This window comes from Aquarana catesbeiana, linkage group LG05 (assembly GCF_042186555.1).
Source record: "Aquarana catesbeiana isolate 2022-GZ linkage group LG05, ASM4218655v1, whole genome shotgun sequence".
NCBI lineage: Eukaryota > Metazoa > Chordata > Amphibia > Anura > Ranidae > Aquarana > Aquarana catesbeiana.
Genome location: NC_133328.1, coordinates 301,980,625 through 302,000,963, shown reverse-complemented (window position 1 = coordinate 302,000,963; position 20,339 = coordinate 301,980,625). Strand labels below are relative to the sequence as shown.

General features: G+C 41.6%; 1 protein-coding gene across 1 annotated transcript in view; it reads right to left on the bottom strand.

Moving 5' to 3' along the window:
- The window catches only part of LOC141144794 (dynein axonemal heavy chain 5-like), a 454,887-nt gene that overhangs the window by 230,176 nt on the left and 204,372 nt on the right, over positions 1–20,339 (bottom strand). The window contains exons 49-52 of the mRNA XM_073630823.1: positions 19,895–19,984; positions 18,145–18,381; positions 13,666–13,833; positions 10,048–10,254 (exon numbers count right to left, since the gene is read on the bottom strand). Of these exons, the coding sequence (XP_073486924.1) occupies positions 10,048–10,254; positions 13,666–13,833; positions 18,145–18,381; positions 19,895–19,984 (702 nt within the window). The remainder of the gene's footprint in view (positions 1–10,047; positions 10,255–13,665; positions 13,834–18,144; positions 18,382–19,894; positions 19,985–20,339) is intronic.

The following is a 20,339-nucleotide window of genomic DNA, read 5'->3' as shown; positions in this document are numbered from 1 at the left end:
CAATTTCCATCATCCAATCATGTGCAAGCAAAAATGCAGTCTGTTTTATTCTTCTTGCATGTGATTGGGTACTTTTTGAAAAGTGAAGCTTTATTTCATTTACTAAGCTCTAGAGCAACAGCACTTGCAGAGTGCACACTCCTTTTGCCTTTATTAAATCGACCCCTAATTCTTGCAATCTCAGTCCATATGAAAAATGCATTGTCATTTTACAAAAGGAAATTAGGATTTGAGCACATTTTTTGCAGATCAACTGTTTACTTTTCTGTGTTGTGGGCTATTTAAAAGAAATAAAATATCGGGAAATTTGCATAAGATGCAGATATGTACAGCATTTGTTTTTTCCCTTTACTTTAACTCAAGTCCCAGTATTTACAGCATGACACAGTGGTGTTTCAATGAATGTCTGCTTTGGGTTCAATTTTTACCTCAAACTTGTCCTCCTTCAATAGGCCCCTTTCACGTGTATGGTCCAATCAGGTCCACCTGTCAGTTTTTCAGGCAGAGCTGATGGAATGGACCATTCACCCCTAGAGACCAACAGATTTAAGCAGACTTATGTCCATTTACATCTGCCTACTGCTAGTCCAATCCAGACCACTGAAAAAAAACAGAAGGGGATATGTCCTCCTCTGTATCGGCGGTTTAGATCAGGGGGCTCTGTCTATGTCTGCTCTGCATAAACTGAGCGGACATAGACCTGTCATCTGCCCGCTCTGCCATGACCAGCAGGGGATCAGGGGACAGATCCCCTGTTGGTCTCAACAGAGTTTGTCCCATGTGAAAGGGGTCTTATAGAATATTTTACTATCAACAAGAACACGAGTTTCTGATTTCATCTGGCAGATGCGCAATGCTTCAATGTGAGGCAAGCTAATCTTCATCGCCGTGCACAAAAGAGCAAAATCTCAACAAATGCAAGATGCACTCAGTAAACTGATCTAACTGAATGAGTAGTACAAATCCACACTAGTCTGTGAGGATCCACAGCATTCTGGTAGTCTTACTCTGTTTCTCACTCTACAATCTGATCATACTGAGAAATCGATTCAGTACATAAAGCAACTTTTCCTTCAAGAGGGGTAGCAAATCCTAAAGAGTTCTGGCAAAGAAACTACAGGACATCATAGAGAGACATTTTTCTCCTTTAACCACTTGCTTACTGGGCACTTGAACCCCCCTCCTGTCCAGACCAATTTTCAGCTTTCAGCGCTGATGCACTTTGAATGACAATTGCGCGGTCATACAACACTGTACCCAAATGAAATTTTTATAATTTTTTCCCACAAATAGAGCTTTCTTTTGGTGGTATTTGATCACCTCTGCGGTTTTTATTTTTTGTTAAAAAAAATTTAAAAAGACCGAATTAAAAAAAAAATGTATTTTTTTAAATATTTTGTTATAAAATTTTGCAAACAGGTAATTTTTCTCCTTCATTGATGTACGCTGATGAGGCGGCACTGATGGGCACCAATAGGTGGCAGTGATGGGCAGTGATGGGCACTGATGGGTGGCAGTGATCGGCACTGATGGGTGGCAGTGATCGGAACTGGTTGGTTACACTGCACTTGTGGGCATTGATAGGTGGCACTTGTGGGCATTGATAGGTGGCACTGGTGGGCTGGTGGCACTGGTGGGCACTGTGGGCACTGGCAGGTGGCACTGGCAGGGGGTGCTGGTGGGCATAGATGAGGCAGAATTACCTCTTGCTCTTCGGGATCGATGTCCCTTGCACATAAGCCGGCTTTTTTTTCAGCGTAAGGAGAAATTGGCCCCTTACTCGGATCCGTGATCACCCAAGTCTCATTGACTCGGTGATCACAGCGCGTGTCATATGACGGCCTCCCTGAAATTCAGGTCCGCGCTGTGGCCATCATTCAGCTATAGCGCGGACACCAAGTGGTTAAAGAAAGGAAAGTCTACACTACCTAGCGTAAGATCCTAGGGAAATTTTTGAAATATTCACTAACTACATCTTATCCAATGACCTCCCTTCCTTAACCATCCTGGCAGTATGATTATGTCAGATTTTTGCATCTCAAAGGTACATTGTTTCGCATGTAAATTTGGCGTTTTATATTGTAGGCCTGTAATTTTTAGGTATAACTAACTCACTTAAATCTGTCCAAACAAGAGTCTAGTAGACATCCCAGGTATGATAAAGTTTGAAACACAAAATCATAAATTATAATATAATAAATAACTATAAATAATTATAACAAATAATAATATAATAATAATAATAATAATAATAATAATAATAATAAAATGTATTCAATAATGTAATCAAATCAAAAACACTGAAATTTGCTCAGCTGCAGAATTGTTGCTGTCGTTACTTTCAGTGTTTGATGACGAATTTCCCCACAAATCACTATCGATCAATTCTGCAAGTGATTATAACTTATTATCGCTGTTTTCTAGCTGGTCTAAAACCACTTTTGACGTAAAGGGACACTTTTTGGTTGCCATGGACATTCTCAAGTTTCCAGGCAGAAAGAACAGTATATATAATATAAAACTGCAGGCAGGGCACTGGACAAAGCATTAGGGACAAAAGGGATGTGAAATAATTTGATACAGTAATGTAATCTGTAGGATTACAGTGTACTGTATTATTTTTTTTCACTTTTTGAATTTGCCCCCCGGGCTCTGTCTCCGTGCGTTGCAACGCTCGCAGGGAACGAAGCCTGGCACTGTGATAGATCAAGCGGAGGACACAGTCCGCGGATACAGCGGGAGGACATCGCAGGATCCTGGGGACAAGGTAAGTAACTTTCCCAGGATATTGCAATGCAATTTCTAGTGTATTACCACCAGGGAGGCTAACAGACCAGTTGTTCTCACTGAACAAATAGGGGAGGGAGACACTGAGAAGAGCTTTGATAGTTATGCTCTTGATCCTTGTGTTCCAAATTTCTTTAGACTACATTCACACAGACATTTGCATCTGACAGCAGCTAAGCGCCAATTAATCTGCGGTTTGTAAGTTTAGGTGCATCAGCTTTTTCAGGCTTTTTTTCTCAATACACAATTCTTGAGGGGATGTTATACCCCAGGCACCTCCTCTTCCACTTTGTTGGTCGTTTTCTGGAGCAAGAAGATAGAGCTGTGTAACTGAAATGGCATGCAGAGCAAAGCTGGTGTTTACCATTGTATGTCTGCTTGAGAGGAGAAGAAGTTTGAGGGCTGGTTTATATGCATGGCACTACTTTTAAAAATGCACAGTACCAAACTGCATGGTACTGCAGTTCTAATGCAATTTGATGCCCACAAACACACTGCATTGTAATCTGAGTATAGGGTGCCATTATTAATTAATTGGCACCCACGTGCAGATAGCAAGGGCAGTGCAGTAAGCTGCAGTGTGGGAAACACACACAGAACCCACCTTTCCCACACTGTGTTCTGGTGTGAACCAGCCCTGAGGTGAATGGAGAGGCAAATGAAGATGGGTACTGTGACAGACCTAGCTGGGACAGAGGCTGTTGGAGAGGACTGAATGCAAGCCTCTTGCCTTTTGATTATGGGCCCTGGATTTTCAATGGAACAATACTCTTTGTGAGGTGAATTAGAAATCCAGTCTGAACTGTACTGATCAGACTTAGTCGTGTATATATGTATATATTGTATGTTGTTTGATTCTGTTGGGGACTCCTTGCTGTGGTCATCTGGGATTTGTGTCCCTGAAGAGGGAGGGGGATTCCTCCAGCAGCCCCCTGCTGATAAGACTGATTCATACTGTTGGGACACATCCTGTGAGGAGATGCTGGTGTCATCAACTCCAACTACCTGTGTTTATGTTATTTGAATGAGCTGATCACATTGTCCTCTATACAATGTAGGAGACGGGACGACTCCTATTGGAGCTGCTGCTATTGTGAGAAAATGTCCTGTGATAATTAACTCAGTCTGGGCAATAGGTCATGTCTCAGTCACCTAGGCTGTATAAAGGATTAGTTAATTAGCTCATGTTAATTAGGTTAATTAGGTTACAGTTGTATTGTTAGAGGAGGTTCCAACAGCATATAAAGTCTTGTAATTTTGATTCTAAATAAAGTGAGTTCATGTTAGCAACAAGCAAGTGTCGCCTTGTTTTGTGCTCAGAGAGGTTGGAATATCTGATATCTGTATACAGACTGGGAGGAAGTGGTATATGACGGAAGCACTCAAGCGGAGTGTGGGACGTTCCGTGACATTGGTGGCAAGCAGCGGGAAAGCTTCCTGCAGTCTGGGACATCCAAACTTCCATCTGGATCCAAGGTCCAGATAGCAGGAGAGGAGAGGAGAGGTACAGATACCAGCCGCCATGGAACAGGAATTCAGAAGGAGGTTGCGAGAGATGCAGATACAGCACAGAGGACCAGTATCAGAGCAGGTCCTCCTGGGATGGTGTGATTCTATTCGCTGCAAACTCTGGAAAGAAGCGCTAGCCCGTGAGCAGCGACACCAGGGAAAAGTTCTCCCCTCCATCGAGGAAAGGTACTGGTCGCAGTACGGACTGCGGGTGCGGTTTTTGGGAGAAAAACCGCACAAGAAGCAGACAGCTGAATTAAGCAGGCTGGTCTGGGCAGAGATAAAGCTGGATGAGAGCTACAGAGCCCTCCGGTGGCATGTATCCCAAGCATGTCCCTGGATAGCGGATGACAGCCCAATGGAAGGCTTGAGCTACGGTGGCCTGGGACTGTTGTATGTGAAGCTGACAGGGGACTCTAACTTTGGGAGTGATTTGGAGTGGCGGTTGGACGAAATCATGGATTTCAGAGAAGGGCTACTGAACATTTCGGAAGTGCACTTGGCACAGGAAGATTTGGAGTTTCTGGCCGTTCAGGAATGGGAGCTAGAGATCGCCTACAGATGGCTGCTAGACATTGCTCAGGGCCAGGGCTGGGCTCCCTTTGCCTGGGACTATCAGGAAATACCAGCTGACAACCCTGAAATCCTGGCTGAAGAGTCGGCAATGTGGCAGAGCAATAGTGTGCTTTGCCAACCTGCCCCCGCAGCTATGGAGGCGGAGGTCTTATGGCGGATGCAGCAAGTGCTGACTGACCTTGATGATCCTGTTTCTGCATGGGATGATCTTGGATGGAGGAATGTGCCTGTCCAGCAGCATGCCAGAGAATCTGCAGTGGAAAATCCGGAGACTGCCGTCCCCAAACCTGAAGTGCTGACAACAGGGCAGAGCTCTGCTAACCTCTGCCCAGAAATGATAGCATCTTCTGGGTTCCATGGACAGGAGATGGTGAACCTATATCCCCAGACATCAGTTGCAGAGACATGGGATTTGATAGACTTTTCTGCTGAGGAAGAACAACCTGATGAGCCTCCAGCAGAAGAGCTGCTATCAGGGCCAAAGTTCACTGTGCTCTGCCCAGCACCAACAGTGGCTTCGGCCTTCTTGAGAGAAGATGTAGTCGGCCTTTCTCCCACAACACTGACAGGGACATGTGATTTTCTGCCAGCAGCATCTATGGAGTTACAACAAACTTCTCCAGCTGAAGATCTGGTAACTGAACAGAGGGTCCAAGACCTTTGTCCCACACTTTTAGCAATTCCAGAGACTGAGGATTTGATAGACGTTTCTGTAGAGGAGGAACCACCTAGCAAATCCCCAGCAGAAGTGCTGGCAACCGGACAGAGGGTCCAAGACCTCTGCCCCACACCTGCAGCAATTGTGGAGGCCCAAGTTGAGGAGGTGGCAGTCTATCGCGAGCTGCAGATCAGGATCCAAGGAGAGAATGCAGTCATCACCTCACAACTGTAGCTTGATCTGGTGTCGGTGGATGAGGCTTCAGTCCCCACCTGTATACCCCAGGGATGCTGGGCAGTCAGCCCAGATCCCCAACAGCATTATGGAGTGAGCCCAGTCCCCCTGTCTTCTCTCCAGCGGCAGAAAGGACTCCAGGGAGAAGGGCCAGTGCAGGCCTCTCCTCAGCGGTGGGCATGTTCTCTAAGAGAGGCAGAGGTTGGCTGGGTGAGTAATACTCTGTTTGGAACAATTTGTTTGGGGTACTGTGTGGGTACAGGCAGTAGAGGACTGGAACTATGGACTAACTTCGGAGTCAACCCGTCTGGGGTCTCCTCCTGTGTTAGTCTCCTGCTGAAAGGGGAGAAATGTGACAGACCTAGCCGGGACAGAGGCTGTTGGAGAGGACTGAATGCAAGCCTCTTGCCTTTTGATTATGGGCCCTGGATTTTCAATGGAACAATACTCTTTGTGAGGTGAATTAGAAATCCAGTCTGAACTGTACTGATCAGACTCAGTCGTGTATATATGTATATATTGTATGTTGTTTGATTCTGTTGGGGACTCCTTGCTGTGGTCATCTGGGATTTGTGTCCCTGAAGAGGGAGGGGGGTTTCCTCCAGCAGCCCCCTGCTGATAAGACTGATTCATACTGTTGGGACACATCTTGTGAGGAGATGCTGGTGTCATCAACTCCAACTACCTGTGTTTATGTTAATTGAATGAGCTGATCACATTGTCCTCTATACAATGTAGGAGACGGGACGACTCCTATTGGAGCTGCTGCTATTGTGAGAAAATGTCCTGTGATAATTAACTCAGTCTGGGCAATAGGTCATGTCTCAGTCACCTAAGCTGTATAAAGGATTAGTTAATTAGCTCATTTTAATTAGGTTAATTAGGTTAATTAGGTTACAGTTGTATTGTTAGAGGAGGTTCCAACGGCATATAAAGTCTTGTAATTTTGATTCTAAATAAAGTGAGTTCATGTTAGCAACAAGCAAGTGTCGCCTTGTTTTGTGCTCAGAGAGGTCGGAATATCTGATATCTGTATACAGATTGGGAGGAAGTGGTATATGACGGAAGCACTCAAGCGGAGTGTGGGACGTTCCGTGACAGGTACATCCCCTAACATCTCAGTATCTAACTAGGGGATATTTTGTCCTGGTGTATGAGGAAATCAGAACCTATCCGATAACGGTTACAAATTTACTGCAAGGGGTCTTGAAAAAGTTTCCGTACTTTTATATATATATTAGAGTTAAAAAAAATGCAGAAACGTTTTGGCAAACCCCCATAGATTGTCTACCTTTGACAGCTTATAAACTATTGTTAGGCCACGCCTGCAAAGAATGAATGTCAACATGAGGATGTATGAGAACCAACATGAGAAAGACTACCAACAAGGAAAAAAATGGTACATGCATCATTCTCTGCTGCTAAATGCGCTGCAATGCGTGTTTAGTTGCAGATAGTCAACCCTGGACACAGCTAAACTGTCTGCAACTAAACGTTGCTAATGGTTATGTAAGAATAACATGATTACTTTGCAGTCCAGCTGCTTTTAGAAAAGGTTTCTAAACACAGCTACATTCTGAAATTTAGGAATCAGCTTCACCAACCTCCCTCTCCCCCAAGTTTTCAAGCAAGCTTCTTCTTTTTCTGGTTCCCAGAGAAACAGAAAAGCCTCTATTTCTAATGGGATATCGCCAATATAATATCCAGGAAATGTTTGCTGTTAAAAGTTTTAAGAGAAATTCTCAATCACAGTGAACTACTGTACTTATTCCTTTTTAGTGTACCAGGTAACAAAACAAAGTAACAGTAGGTGATAACAGAAAATAAAATCATTGACCAAACTTTGAGAGCTTGATAGAAATTGCCTAGCAGCAGGACAGCTTTGCATCAGCAAGAACAGGGACAAGCATAGGGAGCTACGGGTCAATTAATATCTGTTGGTCAGAGTGGGTCTATTACTGTTTGATGAAAAAGCATGTGTCACTGCTAAACACTACCTAAAAAAAAGCATTCTTTTTGAAACCGAAATTAATCAGATTGGGGTATTGCTGCTGTATATAAGCCAAGCTACTTGTAAAAAATAAAATAAAATCTATTCCACAGTCAAATATGCTTTGCCAATGTAAGCTGAGATGGTTCATAAAAATTGTACTGTTCTGGACTACCGCATACAGCTTTAAGGCATCCCCAAACATGTTAATGGATTAGTGTATTTGTAATGTTGCTCTCAAAGCTTCTTGAAATTGCCCTCTTCCCACTGTACAGCATTTATTTTCATTTTTTGTATTGTTACATGTCCCGCATGGCAGTAGTCAGCATACCGTGCATTTTTGTAATAGTAGTTTGCCTATTAGCTCTAAAAATGCCAGCATTCAACAACAGAATTTGCCCCTTTTAGACTTCAACAGGATTCACCTCTTAGTTCAGGTCAGCTGAATTTCAAACAATATCCATCAAACCCTTGGTGAATTAGATTTGCCCATTAATATTCCTTTGGTTAAGTTATAGCATTATATTTACTCAAATTTTAACCGTTAAAACTGTTTCTTTCTCTTGAATTGTCTTATCTATTTCCTCTATTGCCTTTGGGCTATGGTACCTTCAACCCTTGGGCTTCCTTACTAACACAACTACATGAATTATGTCTCTGCAAGATTGGGCTAATGTGTGGGAAAATGCACAATAGACCTTCATTTGTAATCTCTTTAACCTCCCTGGCGGTATGATTATGTCAGATTTTTGATGCTCAAAGCGGTACAATGTTTTGCATGGAAATTTGCAGATTTATATTGTAGGCCTGTAATTCTTAGTTATAACACACTTAAATCTGTCCAAACAAGAGTCTAGCAGACATCCCGGGTTATAATATAATAAATAACTATAAATAATTATAACAAATAATAATATAATAATAATAAAATTTATTCAATAATGTAATCAAATCAATGAGTGTTTGATGACGAATTTCTCCACAAATCACTATCGCTCAATTCTGCAAGTGATTCTAATTTATTATCGCTGTTTTCTAGCTGGTCTAAAACCACTTTTGACGTAAAGGGACACTTTTTGGTTGCTATGGAAATCTCCAGTTTCTAGGCAGAAAGAACAGTATAAATAATATAAAACTGCATGCAGGACACTGAACAAAGCACTAGGGACAAAAGGGAGGTGAAATAATTTGATACAGTAATGTAATCTGTAAGATTACAGTGTACTGTATGTATTGTGTGTTTTTAACATTTTGAATTTGGTGCCGTGCTCCATCCCTGTGCGTCACAATGCTAGCAGGGAACAGAGCCTGGCACTGTGATGAATCGAGTGGAGGACACAGCCCGTGGACACAGCGGGGAGACATTGCAGGATCCTGGGGACAAGATAAGTAACTTTGCCTGGATCCTGCTATACAATCCCGAGTGTGGCTTTTTGTAATGAAAATTCACCCCGAGCCACACTCGGGAATACCGCCAGGGACGTTAAGAATAACACTTATAAAATCTTAGTTATGCGGTAAAGACAATTTCTCGACTGCAAAAAAAATACCTTACCATATCTCATCTATGTTGAAGGACAGCTTGGAAGTCACAGCCATATATTTTAAGCCCATCGAAAGGCCAAGATTATTACTTTCATTTCATACATCACGTTAAAAGCTGACTGATATCTTAGGTTCTCTGAATATTTTTATGTGTCTATGGGCCTGAAATCCCAGAAAAGTTTAGTGAATCATTCCCTATGTGCATTTTCTCTATTCTGGAAACAACCTTCTCTACCATTTGATGCAACATGAGTGTAATGGTTGAAATTAATTTACAAAATGTAATGCATCCTGCCATTGTTATATGAATTCTGCCAAATTCAGAAATTATGAGCCTCATTGACATATCCAGCCTTGGTGCCCTCTTCCTTTCTCTTCTCTTTTTCATCCCCCCTACCCATTTTTTCATGGTCATGGACAGTACTTGCCTAATTGTTGCATATTTACCCTCATCTGACCCCAGTTCCACTTATGTATTCTAATGTGAACTTCCTTGGACTCATGATGTGTTTAGGACCCTCTCTATGCTGGTTACCACCATTTAGATTTTATAGCCTAAGGGTCTAACTTATTCCTTGTATCTAACTATACTGCTATTTTTAGATTAATTTTTGTGTTACCCCATATGGTTTCCCTTAATTGGTTGCTTACTGTTCTGTTAGTATTAACACGTTTTTCAAATAACAAAAAGTCAAAACACTTAACCAAATAAGGATGTCTTACTAAATTACTACAGTATATTTCTTACCTGATCGCCCCACTCATTAATCACGGGCATATTGATATCATCAATAAAAACTGTCATTTTCTTTCCTGCTGGAGGGCCATATGTTGTTCCCATCCTTTTGTCAATATAACTTTCAATACTCCTCTGGTACATGTTGGGAAGGGTTGCAGAAGAGAAGTTCAATGACTTGGTGATATGAAATTCTGGGTCATATTTACTCATGTAGCCCTTTAAGAAGACACAAACAAGTGAAGAGTTATAAGAAAGAATATAAATGCCCATTGCATTGGTATAATCTCTACAGGTTATACAGCAATAACATTTAAAAACAAAGCCATCTGAGAATTATTATCAAGTCCTGTTTAACCACTTGCCGCCCGCCATATAGCAGAATGACGGCGGCAAAGGATAACAGGGGTGCGCAACGCGGCGAACGGAGGTTCTGTATGTCAGTCTGACACACAACGCAACTCCAATCGAGGTATGAAGCCTCTGACAGAGGCATCTTACCAGGTGATCAGCTGTGACCAATCACAGCTGATAATCGCGTGAACCAGGAAGTGTTGGTAAATGAATTTCCTCGGTTCACGCTGACAGGGAGAGCTGATCGGCGGCTCTCCCTGTCAGAGTGGGGGGTCTGTGCTGATTATCAGCACAGCCCTTATCAAAAGGCGCCTATCAGCTGTCAATCAGTGCCAACACCTGCCAGCCTGTCCCCATAATAAATGCCTGTCCGTGCCCATAAAAGTGCCGATCAGTGGCCACAAATGTGCCAATCATTGCCCAAAAAAGTGCCAATCAGTGCCCCATCAGTAATGCCTGTCAGTGCCCCATTGAAGTGCCAATCAGAGCCACTCAGTAATGCCTGCCAGTAGCTCCTCATCAGTGCTGCCTATTCAGTGTCACCTATCAGTGCCAATAAGTCCCGCCTATCAGTGCCGCCTATCATTGCCGTCAGTGACACCGATCATTGCCGTCAGTGACACCGATCATTGCCGTCAGTGACACCGATCATTGCCGTCAGTGACACCGATCATTGCCGTCAGTGACACCGATCATTGCCGTCAGTGACACCGATCATTGCCGTCTGTGCCACCTATCAGTGCCCATCAGTTTTTTTTAAATTGTTGGTCTTTTTCCGTTTATAGCGCAAAAATTAAAAAACGCAGAGGTGATCAAATACCACCAAAAGAAAGCTCTATTTGTGGGAAGAAAATGATAAAAATTTAGTTTGGGTACAGTGTTGCATGACCGCGCATTTGTCATTCAAAGTGCGACAACGCTGAAAGCTAAAAATTGTCCCGGGCAGGAAGGGAGAAAGTGCCTGGTATAGAAGTGGTTAAGGTTTGGCATATCTTCAAGCAAAGAAGGAGGTTAATAAAGTGAAGCAGGACTAGTTAACTGACATCTCTTTCCCCCAGAAACAAATTTATGCCAGATGGTTTTCAGATATATTGTTGGAGTATCACAATGCTATGGATTGATTCCAAGCACTTTTTGTGCCAGGCTCCAACAGCAGCAGTTTGTTTCAAGTAAAACTTTTAATTTATGCTGCAAGACAAATGCCTAAATGGGAGTAATGCCAGTTGGTTATAAATGATAAATACTAAATCCAAAAGGAAGTTGGTTTACCCAAGATAACAACTAACAGAGCCACAATAACATATCATATAGGGAACTATAATAAAAACGTACCAACTACATCTTAAGGTAAAATAGGAAAACAACATGTACAGTGTAGTTATATATATATATATTTACTCTGTCTGCAGGTGAAAAGGGAATTTGTTTCATGTTATAAATTCAACACAATATAGCATAATTAAAATGAAAGAGAAAAAAAATGTAGGTACACTACACTGTACAGCAATGCATTGTTTAAATGATTTGACGTGCATCAATGTGGATAGACAAAGGCCACATCATACTATAGAGTTAAGCTGGCCATACATGGATCGAAATTTGGCTGGTTCAGCAGGGACCAGCCAAATTTCAATCCATGTATGGGCAGGCTGATTGTACCCAATTGACTTGGGTCCTACCAGCCTATCAAATCTTTGTACATGCGATTACTGCCAGCAGCTATAACTGCTAGCAGTAATCATTGTATTCTGCTGAATAGTGTTGTGGGAGGCATTCCGCCATCAACACTTTCTGGAAGGAAATACAATCGATTCATCCATGGCTTGTCTTAGGCCCCTTTCACACTGGGGCGGGAGGTGCGTCGGCGATAAAGTGCCGCTATTATTAGCAGCGTTTTACTGTCGTTTTACCAGTGGTCTTCAGCCGCTAGCGGGGCGGTTTTACCCCCGCTAGTGGCTGAGAAAGGGTTAAAAAACACCACAAAGCTCCTCTGCAGAGGCGCTTTGCCGGCGGTATAGCCGCGCTACCCCATTGATTTCAATGGGCAGCAGCGGTGAAGGAGCAGTGTATACACCGCTCCTTCACCACCCCAAAGATGCTGCTAGCTGGACTTTTTTTCCCGTCCTGCTAGCGCACCGCTCCAGTGTGAAAGGCCTCGGCCCTTTCACACTGGAGACACAGCAGCGGCTGTTTCATGTCGGTTTGCAGGCGCTATTTTTAGCGCAATAGCACCTGCAAACCACCCCAGTGTGAAAGGGGTCTAAAAGTAGATGTAATCCCAATCACTGAAATCTTATTACAGGTTTAAAGTATATGTGAACTCAAATTTCCATTTTTCTGTATGTTTAGCATCCTGCCTCACTGTATAAATATTTTTTAAGCAAATATTTTCTTGACTTGAGATACTGAAAGTGACAGTGCTTCCTGTTCCAGGTTTACCATGACCATGTGCAATCCTTTAGTCGATTGTTGGGCTGCCAATCAGGTCTGCTTTTGGTATGCACAGATCTGAAAGGCCCAACTGAACAGTCAATATATTGAAAAATTGATTTTGGATTTGGACACACTTTAATATGTTAATGTCATTTCAAAAGTTGTTATTGATATTTTTTTTAATCGGAAGCTTTCATTACAATACCTGGTGATCCTGCTGTGAAGGTCCTTGTTCAGGAACTTCGTGTTATGGGATAACAAGGCTTTGTCCCTGTTTCCCAATTGTGCTCTTACGTTGACACCCTTTAATTCAGGTTTCTAATGTAGACTACAAATGGCCATTTCAATATACACAGACTACTGCAGCTACCTTCAGGAACCAACAACCCCCCTCCCCAATAAATGCCATCACTGGAGTGCATGTATGTAGAGAAAACGTGGATGCAAAGAGGTTGTAAGGATATCAGCAGCACTGAGATGCAAAAAAAGATAAAAAGTGTGAAAACAGTATTTAATTAAATAAAAAGGCAACTGTGTATGATACATGCTGCTTTAACTAACTAAATATTACAGGTATTTAACTGATAAAATTCTAGAAAAGAGTTGTATGTCCTATGTTTATTTTCCAAGATGATTTTATTTTTTTTCCTTTTGTGCATATTTTAATTTGATTTATACTATTTTTTTTTTGTGTAGATACAAGGGTAATGCACGGCATGAAGCACAAAACAAAGGGAATGTATAGGTTGTAGCAGAATAATTCTATGTTTTAGCAGTTCTTCATGTTCCCTACAAGAATGGTTACTGTGCCAAAATTCACCACAATAAATTGTATTTACTCACCTTGATCATAACTGTCTTTGCTGTGCCCTGCTCACCTATCAGTAAAACTGCTTTTCCTTGTTTCATAATGGTGTGCATTAAGAAATCTGTACGAACATTGTCAACATTTGGAACTAGGATTGAGGTGTATTCTGGTATGGAGTCTTTCGGATAAATATATTCAGGAACCTGTTTGAAAAAACATCAAAATTACAATTACTTTAAACAACGTACAGTATATAATTTTGTTTGTTATTTCTGTACTTACTGTATTTATTGGCGTATAACACTCACTTTTTCACCATGAAAATTGGGTGCAAATAGTGCGTGCGTGTTATACGCCAATACTTCAATTTTAGCTGCCTCGAAGGTGACAGGGAGTGGGGCGGGACAAGCGCCGTCAGATTACATACAATGAGAATCTCCTGTTTACTTGGCGGCCTCTGTAATAGGAAGTCCCGTCTCCTGGGCCGCCATTGGACCACTGTTCTGTCTATCATAGGAGATTCTCACTGTATGTAATCTGTCAACGCTCGTCCCGCCCCCCTCCCTGTCCCCTCTAGGCTGCAGATGGGCATCGATCAGGCTGCACTGATGACAATGGTGAGGCGGCTGCATTGATGTGGACTGGTGAGGCTGCAGATGGGCAAAGTTCCTTATTTAAAATTTAAGTTTTTTTCCTGAAACTCCCCTCTTAAAATGAATGTGCGTGTTATACGCCGATAAATACGGTATTTATGAAATGTCATTGTTGAGCACATATTAAGTCAGCAAATCAAGCTGGACTGCCAGCATGACAAAACATCAGCTACTACTAAATGAAATATAAACCACAACTGTTACATACTATGTTGTACCAATAGATAAAACATAACTTCTATGTCAATGTGTGTTCATATGCTAACAAGGTAAACTTATGATTAAGCCAAACTAAGTGGGGTGTTTGCTCACCCACCAAACCAAAACCTCTGGTTGCAGGAGGAAGTAATACATTTAGCAGCAATATTACTACAGCCAACGAGTCCCAACGGTATAAATCAGTCACCATTCTAATATGGCATATAAAGGGTTCCCAGAGTCTGTGTGTTTTTGGGGGGACATGGAGCTGAATCCAAAGTAACACCAACCCCAGGATCCCCAGGCATACAGCTCACAGAGAGCACCATTCCCCCAAATGCTAGGGCCCATAATCAACAGGAGGTCAGAGGCTGCGGAGGGGACGACAGGGGAGGTCAGAGGCTGCGGAGGGGATGACAGGGGAGGTCAGCTGGCGTGTGCGCAGTTGCATGTTGGCTGGCCCCACAGCCATATTTTTTTCAGGTGCCGCTGCCCTCACAGCGGCCCCAGGGGCAGCCAGGCAGCCCGCCCACTGGGAGATTTCCCGGTATCCCGGTAGGCCAGTCCGGCCCTGTATATTTTTATATATATATATATATATATATGAAAAAAAGTAAAATGTGTCAGTTTATTATTTTATGTTTCATTTTTCTTTTGTGAATGAGTAACCGGGGTACTATGTACCCCTTACTTTTTCACATTTAGGGGCAGTATCTTTGGGACGCTTTATTTAAAGGGGTTTCCAGATTTCCCCACAACCCTGGCTTGGTGGTTGTAAGGGTTTGTGGTGGGGGAAGAGACTCTTGTCTTCATCAAGAGAAGGCCAGGGTGCTTTGCCAGGAGGGTCTCGCCTGGCAAGATATCTTCCCCAAGTTGAGGGCATGTGGCCTGGTATGGTTCAGGTGCAAGCTTACTGCCCCCTTTCCTTTCCAGCCAACTGCATGTTCAGATAAAGGTTCTGGCATGGATTTTGGGAGGAATCCCATGCTGTTTTTTTTTAGCGTGGAGTCCCCTGTCCCTGTAAGCATTTACTCCAAACCCTCATCTAGGATAAGTGTCTATAAATGAAGAGAATCCCTAGTTGTTTTGTTTACAAATGGAATGTAAACAATTGACACTTAGGCTCGGTTCACACTACGGGCGGCACGACTTGCAGGTCGCCTCACCGAGGCGACCTGCACACAACATCCACGGCGACTTGCAAAATTACTTCTGTATAGAAGTCTATGCAAGTCGCCTCAAGTTGCCCCAAAAGAAGTACAGGAACCTTTTTCTAAGTCGGAGCTACTTGCGTCACTCCTATTAGAACGGTTCCATTGTACAGAACGGGAGGCGACTTGTCAGGCGACTAGGTCGCCTGACAAGTCGCCCCTGTGTGAACCGGCACTTACTGTCAATTTAAATTATATTTTGTGTTTTTGTAACTGTCAGTTTTGCCACCCTTTGCTACAAAGAATTTTGCAGTTTTAATGTTTTTCTTTAATCATTATTAAAATATTTGTAATAATTTTTCTGGAAAAATATGTCCCCCATATGTCCCCTTTGTTGGATCTGAGGGGGGGGGGGGTCCCCTTGCTGTTTTTCTAGAACAAAGAAACAGTACAATAGGGAGTTGTTATTTAATGGCGGCACAGTGGCGCAGTGGGTAGCACTCTCGCCTAGCAGTAAGAAGGGTCGCTGGTTCGAATCCCGACCACGACACTACCTGCCTGGAGTTTGCATGTTCTCCCTGTGACAGCGTGGGTTTCCTCCGGGTACTCCGGTTTCCTCCCACACTCCAAAGACATGCTGGTAGGTTAACTGGATCCTGTCTAAATCGGCCCTAGTATAGGTATGAATGTGAGTTAGGGACCTTAGATTGTAAGCTCCTTGAGGGTATAGGGACTGATGTGAATGTATAATATATATATGTAAAGCGCTGCGTAAATTGACGGCGCTATATAAGTACCTGAAATAAATAAATAAATAAAATAAATAATTTAATGGCAAATTTTTAATTTTTTTGTAAATGTCACTTTTGCTGTAGTACATCCTACAGGTGTGCCTATTCACAAGGCAGTGTAGAGCATCCCCAAGTTATCTTACGTTATTTAAGGGAATTTACCCAATTTTAATGTTTCACTTTAACTGCTAGCTGACCAGTCACCGCAGTTATACTGCGCCAGGGTGGCACGGCTGCGCAAATTGCCGTTGCTGTATGTTTCTCCTTTAAGACGTCATAGCAGGCATGAGCCCGCTGCGCGTCCCTGGAGCCGATGCCTGATGTCCACCAGGCACCCCCGATCGCTTGTGACAGAATGAAAACGGGGATGTGTGTGTGTAAACACACAAATCCTGGTTCTCTCAGGGGAGAGGAGACCAATTGTGTGTTCATACTAAGTATGAACACCGATTGGTCTCCTCCCCTAGTCAGTCCCATCCCCCCTACAGTTAGAACACACCTAGGGAACACAGTTAACTCCTTGATCGTCCCAGTGTTAACCCCTTCCCTGCCAGGGATATTTACACAGAAATCAGTGGCTATTTTTACCTCTGATCGCTGTACAAATGTCAATGGTCCCAAAATAGTATCAAAAGTGTCTGAACTGTCTGCTGCAATGTCGCAATCCTGATAAAAATCGCAGATCTCCCCCATTAATAGTAAAAAAAATATATTAAAAAAATTACATAAATCTATCCCCTATTTTGTAGACGCTATAACTTTTGTGCAAACCAATCAATATACGCTTATTACAATTTTTTTTTACCAAAAATATGTAGAAGAATATATATCGGCCTAAAATGATGAAGACATTTTTATTTTTTTATTTTTTGGGGGGATATTTATTATAGCAAAAAGTACAAAATTGTGTAATTTTTTCAAAATTGCCAGTATTTTTTTGTTTATAGCGCAAAAAATGAAAACCACAGAGGTAATCAAATACCCCCAAAAGAAAGATCTATTTATGGGGAAAAAAGGACATACATTTTGTTTGGGTACAACGTCGCACAACTGCGTAATTGTCAGTTAAAGCGACGCAGTGCCGTATCTCAAAAATGGCCTGGTCAGGAAGGGGGCAAATCCTTCCGGGGCTGAAGTGGTTAAGTAGTATTAAAAGAGCTGCTCCCTGCTAAATAGATTTTTTTTTTTGCATTGGTACATATGCTACAGGGCAGTGCCCAGCTCCCCATACCCCATGTTTGACAATCCAGTGCCTATTAGCCTTAATAATGGGCAGAATTTATTTTAAAAATTTGACTTCAATGGGGTTTTGTTTAAACATTTAAACTTCCATGAAGTACAGCATGTTCAACATATTATGTCAAGCTAGCATTACTTCTACATGCAATTGAAAAGAACATTCTGGTCTAAAACAGAATACTAATTAAGTATACAAGTATTCAACAATAAAAGCCATACCGTTTTTTTCAACTAAGTGCTGTACAGTGGCATCTACTTTTATTGATGCCAGAAATAAACATATATTAAAGCTCTTTTATTAAAAACTATGGAAAGATCAGCATTTTAAACCTAAAGATATGTAGTATCAAGAACCAGAACAGTTCTATGAAAACCAAATACATGGCTTTGTTTTCATAGATGGTCATACAGGCTATATACAGGCTATACAAACTGCTATAAACTGTACAGCCTGAACATAAATCATAGAGATATTTACATACCCTTTTGGACCAGTGCTCCCATTGACCATTTTCACTAATGACAAATTCAAAAATGGTTTCATCTCCTTTAACAGCAGGAAGCTCAAGAGGGGCAGAGTGATTGCGGAGGAATATTTCCATCTTCATACGATCCTCAAGCTCCAGCAATGCACCTATTGACCACATCAATGCAAAGACAAATAATCGAGCCAGGTGTTCCTGGCTGGGCTGCTTCTCCTCCTTATCTGAAAGAAGACCCTAGAAGAAGATATGTAATTAATAAAATATGAAGGAGTCATAAATGAAAACTTTAAAGAACCATCAGTCATTGATACTTCAAGATCATAAGGTAAAAGGGTTGGACTTGGAATTGAAATTTAAGATGCAAAAAACTTTGTGTGACACAAACAATAATTAAGACAAAAAAAATACTTGAACATACATGAGTATTCACCCCTCTCCAAACAAGCCAGAGAAAAAGTCCCAGAGAAGTACAGATCAGGGTTGGATTATAAAAAAAAATCCAAACTTTGAATATCCCATGGAGCACCATTAAATTCAATACTAAAAACTGAAAAAATATGGCACCACTACAAAACTAACAATAGAATGCTGTTCATCAAACTCACAGACTAAAAATCAGGGATGCAACAAAGAAGAGTGTCCAGAAAATGTAACTGCTTAAAGAAAAAAAATGTAAGTACGCATTTAGAATATGCCAAACACCAAATGGCAGACTCCCTTAACACAGATAAGAAGGTTCTCTGATCAGATGGAACTAAAACTAAACCTTTTTTGGCTATAATGGAAAACACTACATGTGGCACAAACCAAACACTTCCCACCCCCCTGAGAACACCATCCCCACAGTGAAGCATGGTGGTGGCAGCATCATACTGTGGGGATGGTTTTCACTGACAGGGACTGGAAATCTAGTCAGAATTGAATTAAAGATGAATGGTACTAAATACAGGACAAATCTTTAAGAAAGCTTTTTTCAGTCTGCCAGAGATTTGAGACTGGGGTGGTGGTGAGCCTTCCAGTAGCACAAGGACCCTCAACATACTGCTAAAGCTACACTGGAGCGGTATTCAAAGCCCAGGCGCCAGTCCAGTGGAGAATCTGTGGCATGACTTTTACATCAACGCAACCCTAATGATGAAAGAGCTATAGCAGTTTTTCATCCAATCCCAGTGGCTAGGTGTTCTAACTTAATCGAGACATACCCCAAAAGACTTCCAGCTGTAATTGCAGAAAATGATTCTTCTACAAAGCATCATCTTTTACAGGCAAATATTTATGCATGCTAAAGATTGTTTTTTTTTTTCTTAATTATTGTTTGAGTCTCAGGAAACACATTTTACACCTTCAAAGTACATATGGTTATATATGGTTTAACACTCAAGGAATACCAAGCATTTGAAGTGTCAAATGCAATAGATCAATTAAAGAAAAAACAAATTTGTCATGAAATAATATTGAAAAAGAAAATGATTTAGCTGGATGAAAAACACTATACCAGACTAATTATGTGCATAGTTATGGTCAAATTAAGGCTGGTATTATATAGGTAGTTTTTATGCTAGTGCTTTGCAAGCTCAGGATACAACTGGGATAACAGTAGATTTTTCAGAGCTATTGATGTGCAATATTGTCAAACATATAGAAAACGTTCAAATTGATTTGTGTGGCAGAAGTGCATTGCTAAGATATATGTCCATATTTATTTTGCAATCTTATGTGTAGAGAAGAACAAACTTTATGTAATTACCTGGAGGAGATCAATTGCCTGCCTTATATACATACACTCCAATATCTGCATCTTTGGAGATACAGCAGTGAACACAAAATTAATTAAATCCTGCAAACAGAACACAACAGAAAATTGTTATAAGAAGGCTTTCCAGTCAGATGTTTATAATTCCCAGTGAAAGGCATTCCTTTTTTAAAAGCATTGTACATTTTATTTATAAATTAAGCTAGCATCCAACTGCTATTCTGATTATTGAGGAATTAAAATGTATCTGAATAGTAAAGCTCACATAGAAGTGGACATTTTATGTTTCATTATAACCTATAGCAATATAAAGATTACAATAAAAGATCACTGATATAACACACTATCCATTGACTCTTATGCGCGTACATACAACCAGACTTTCCGGCAGAAAAGGTCAGACGGAATCATTCTGTCGGACATTCCGATCGCGTGTAGG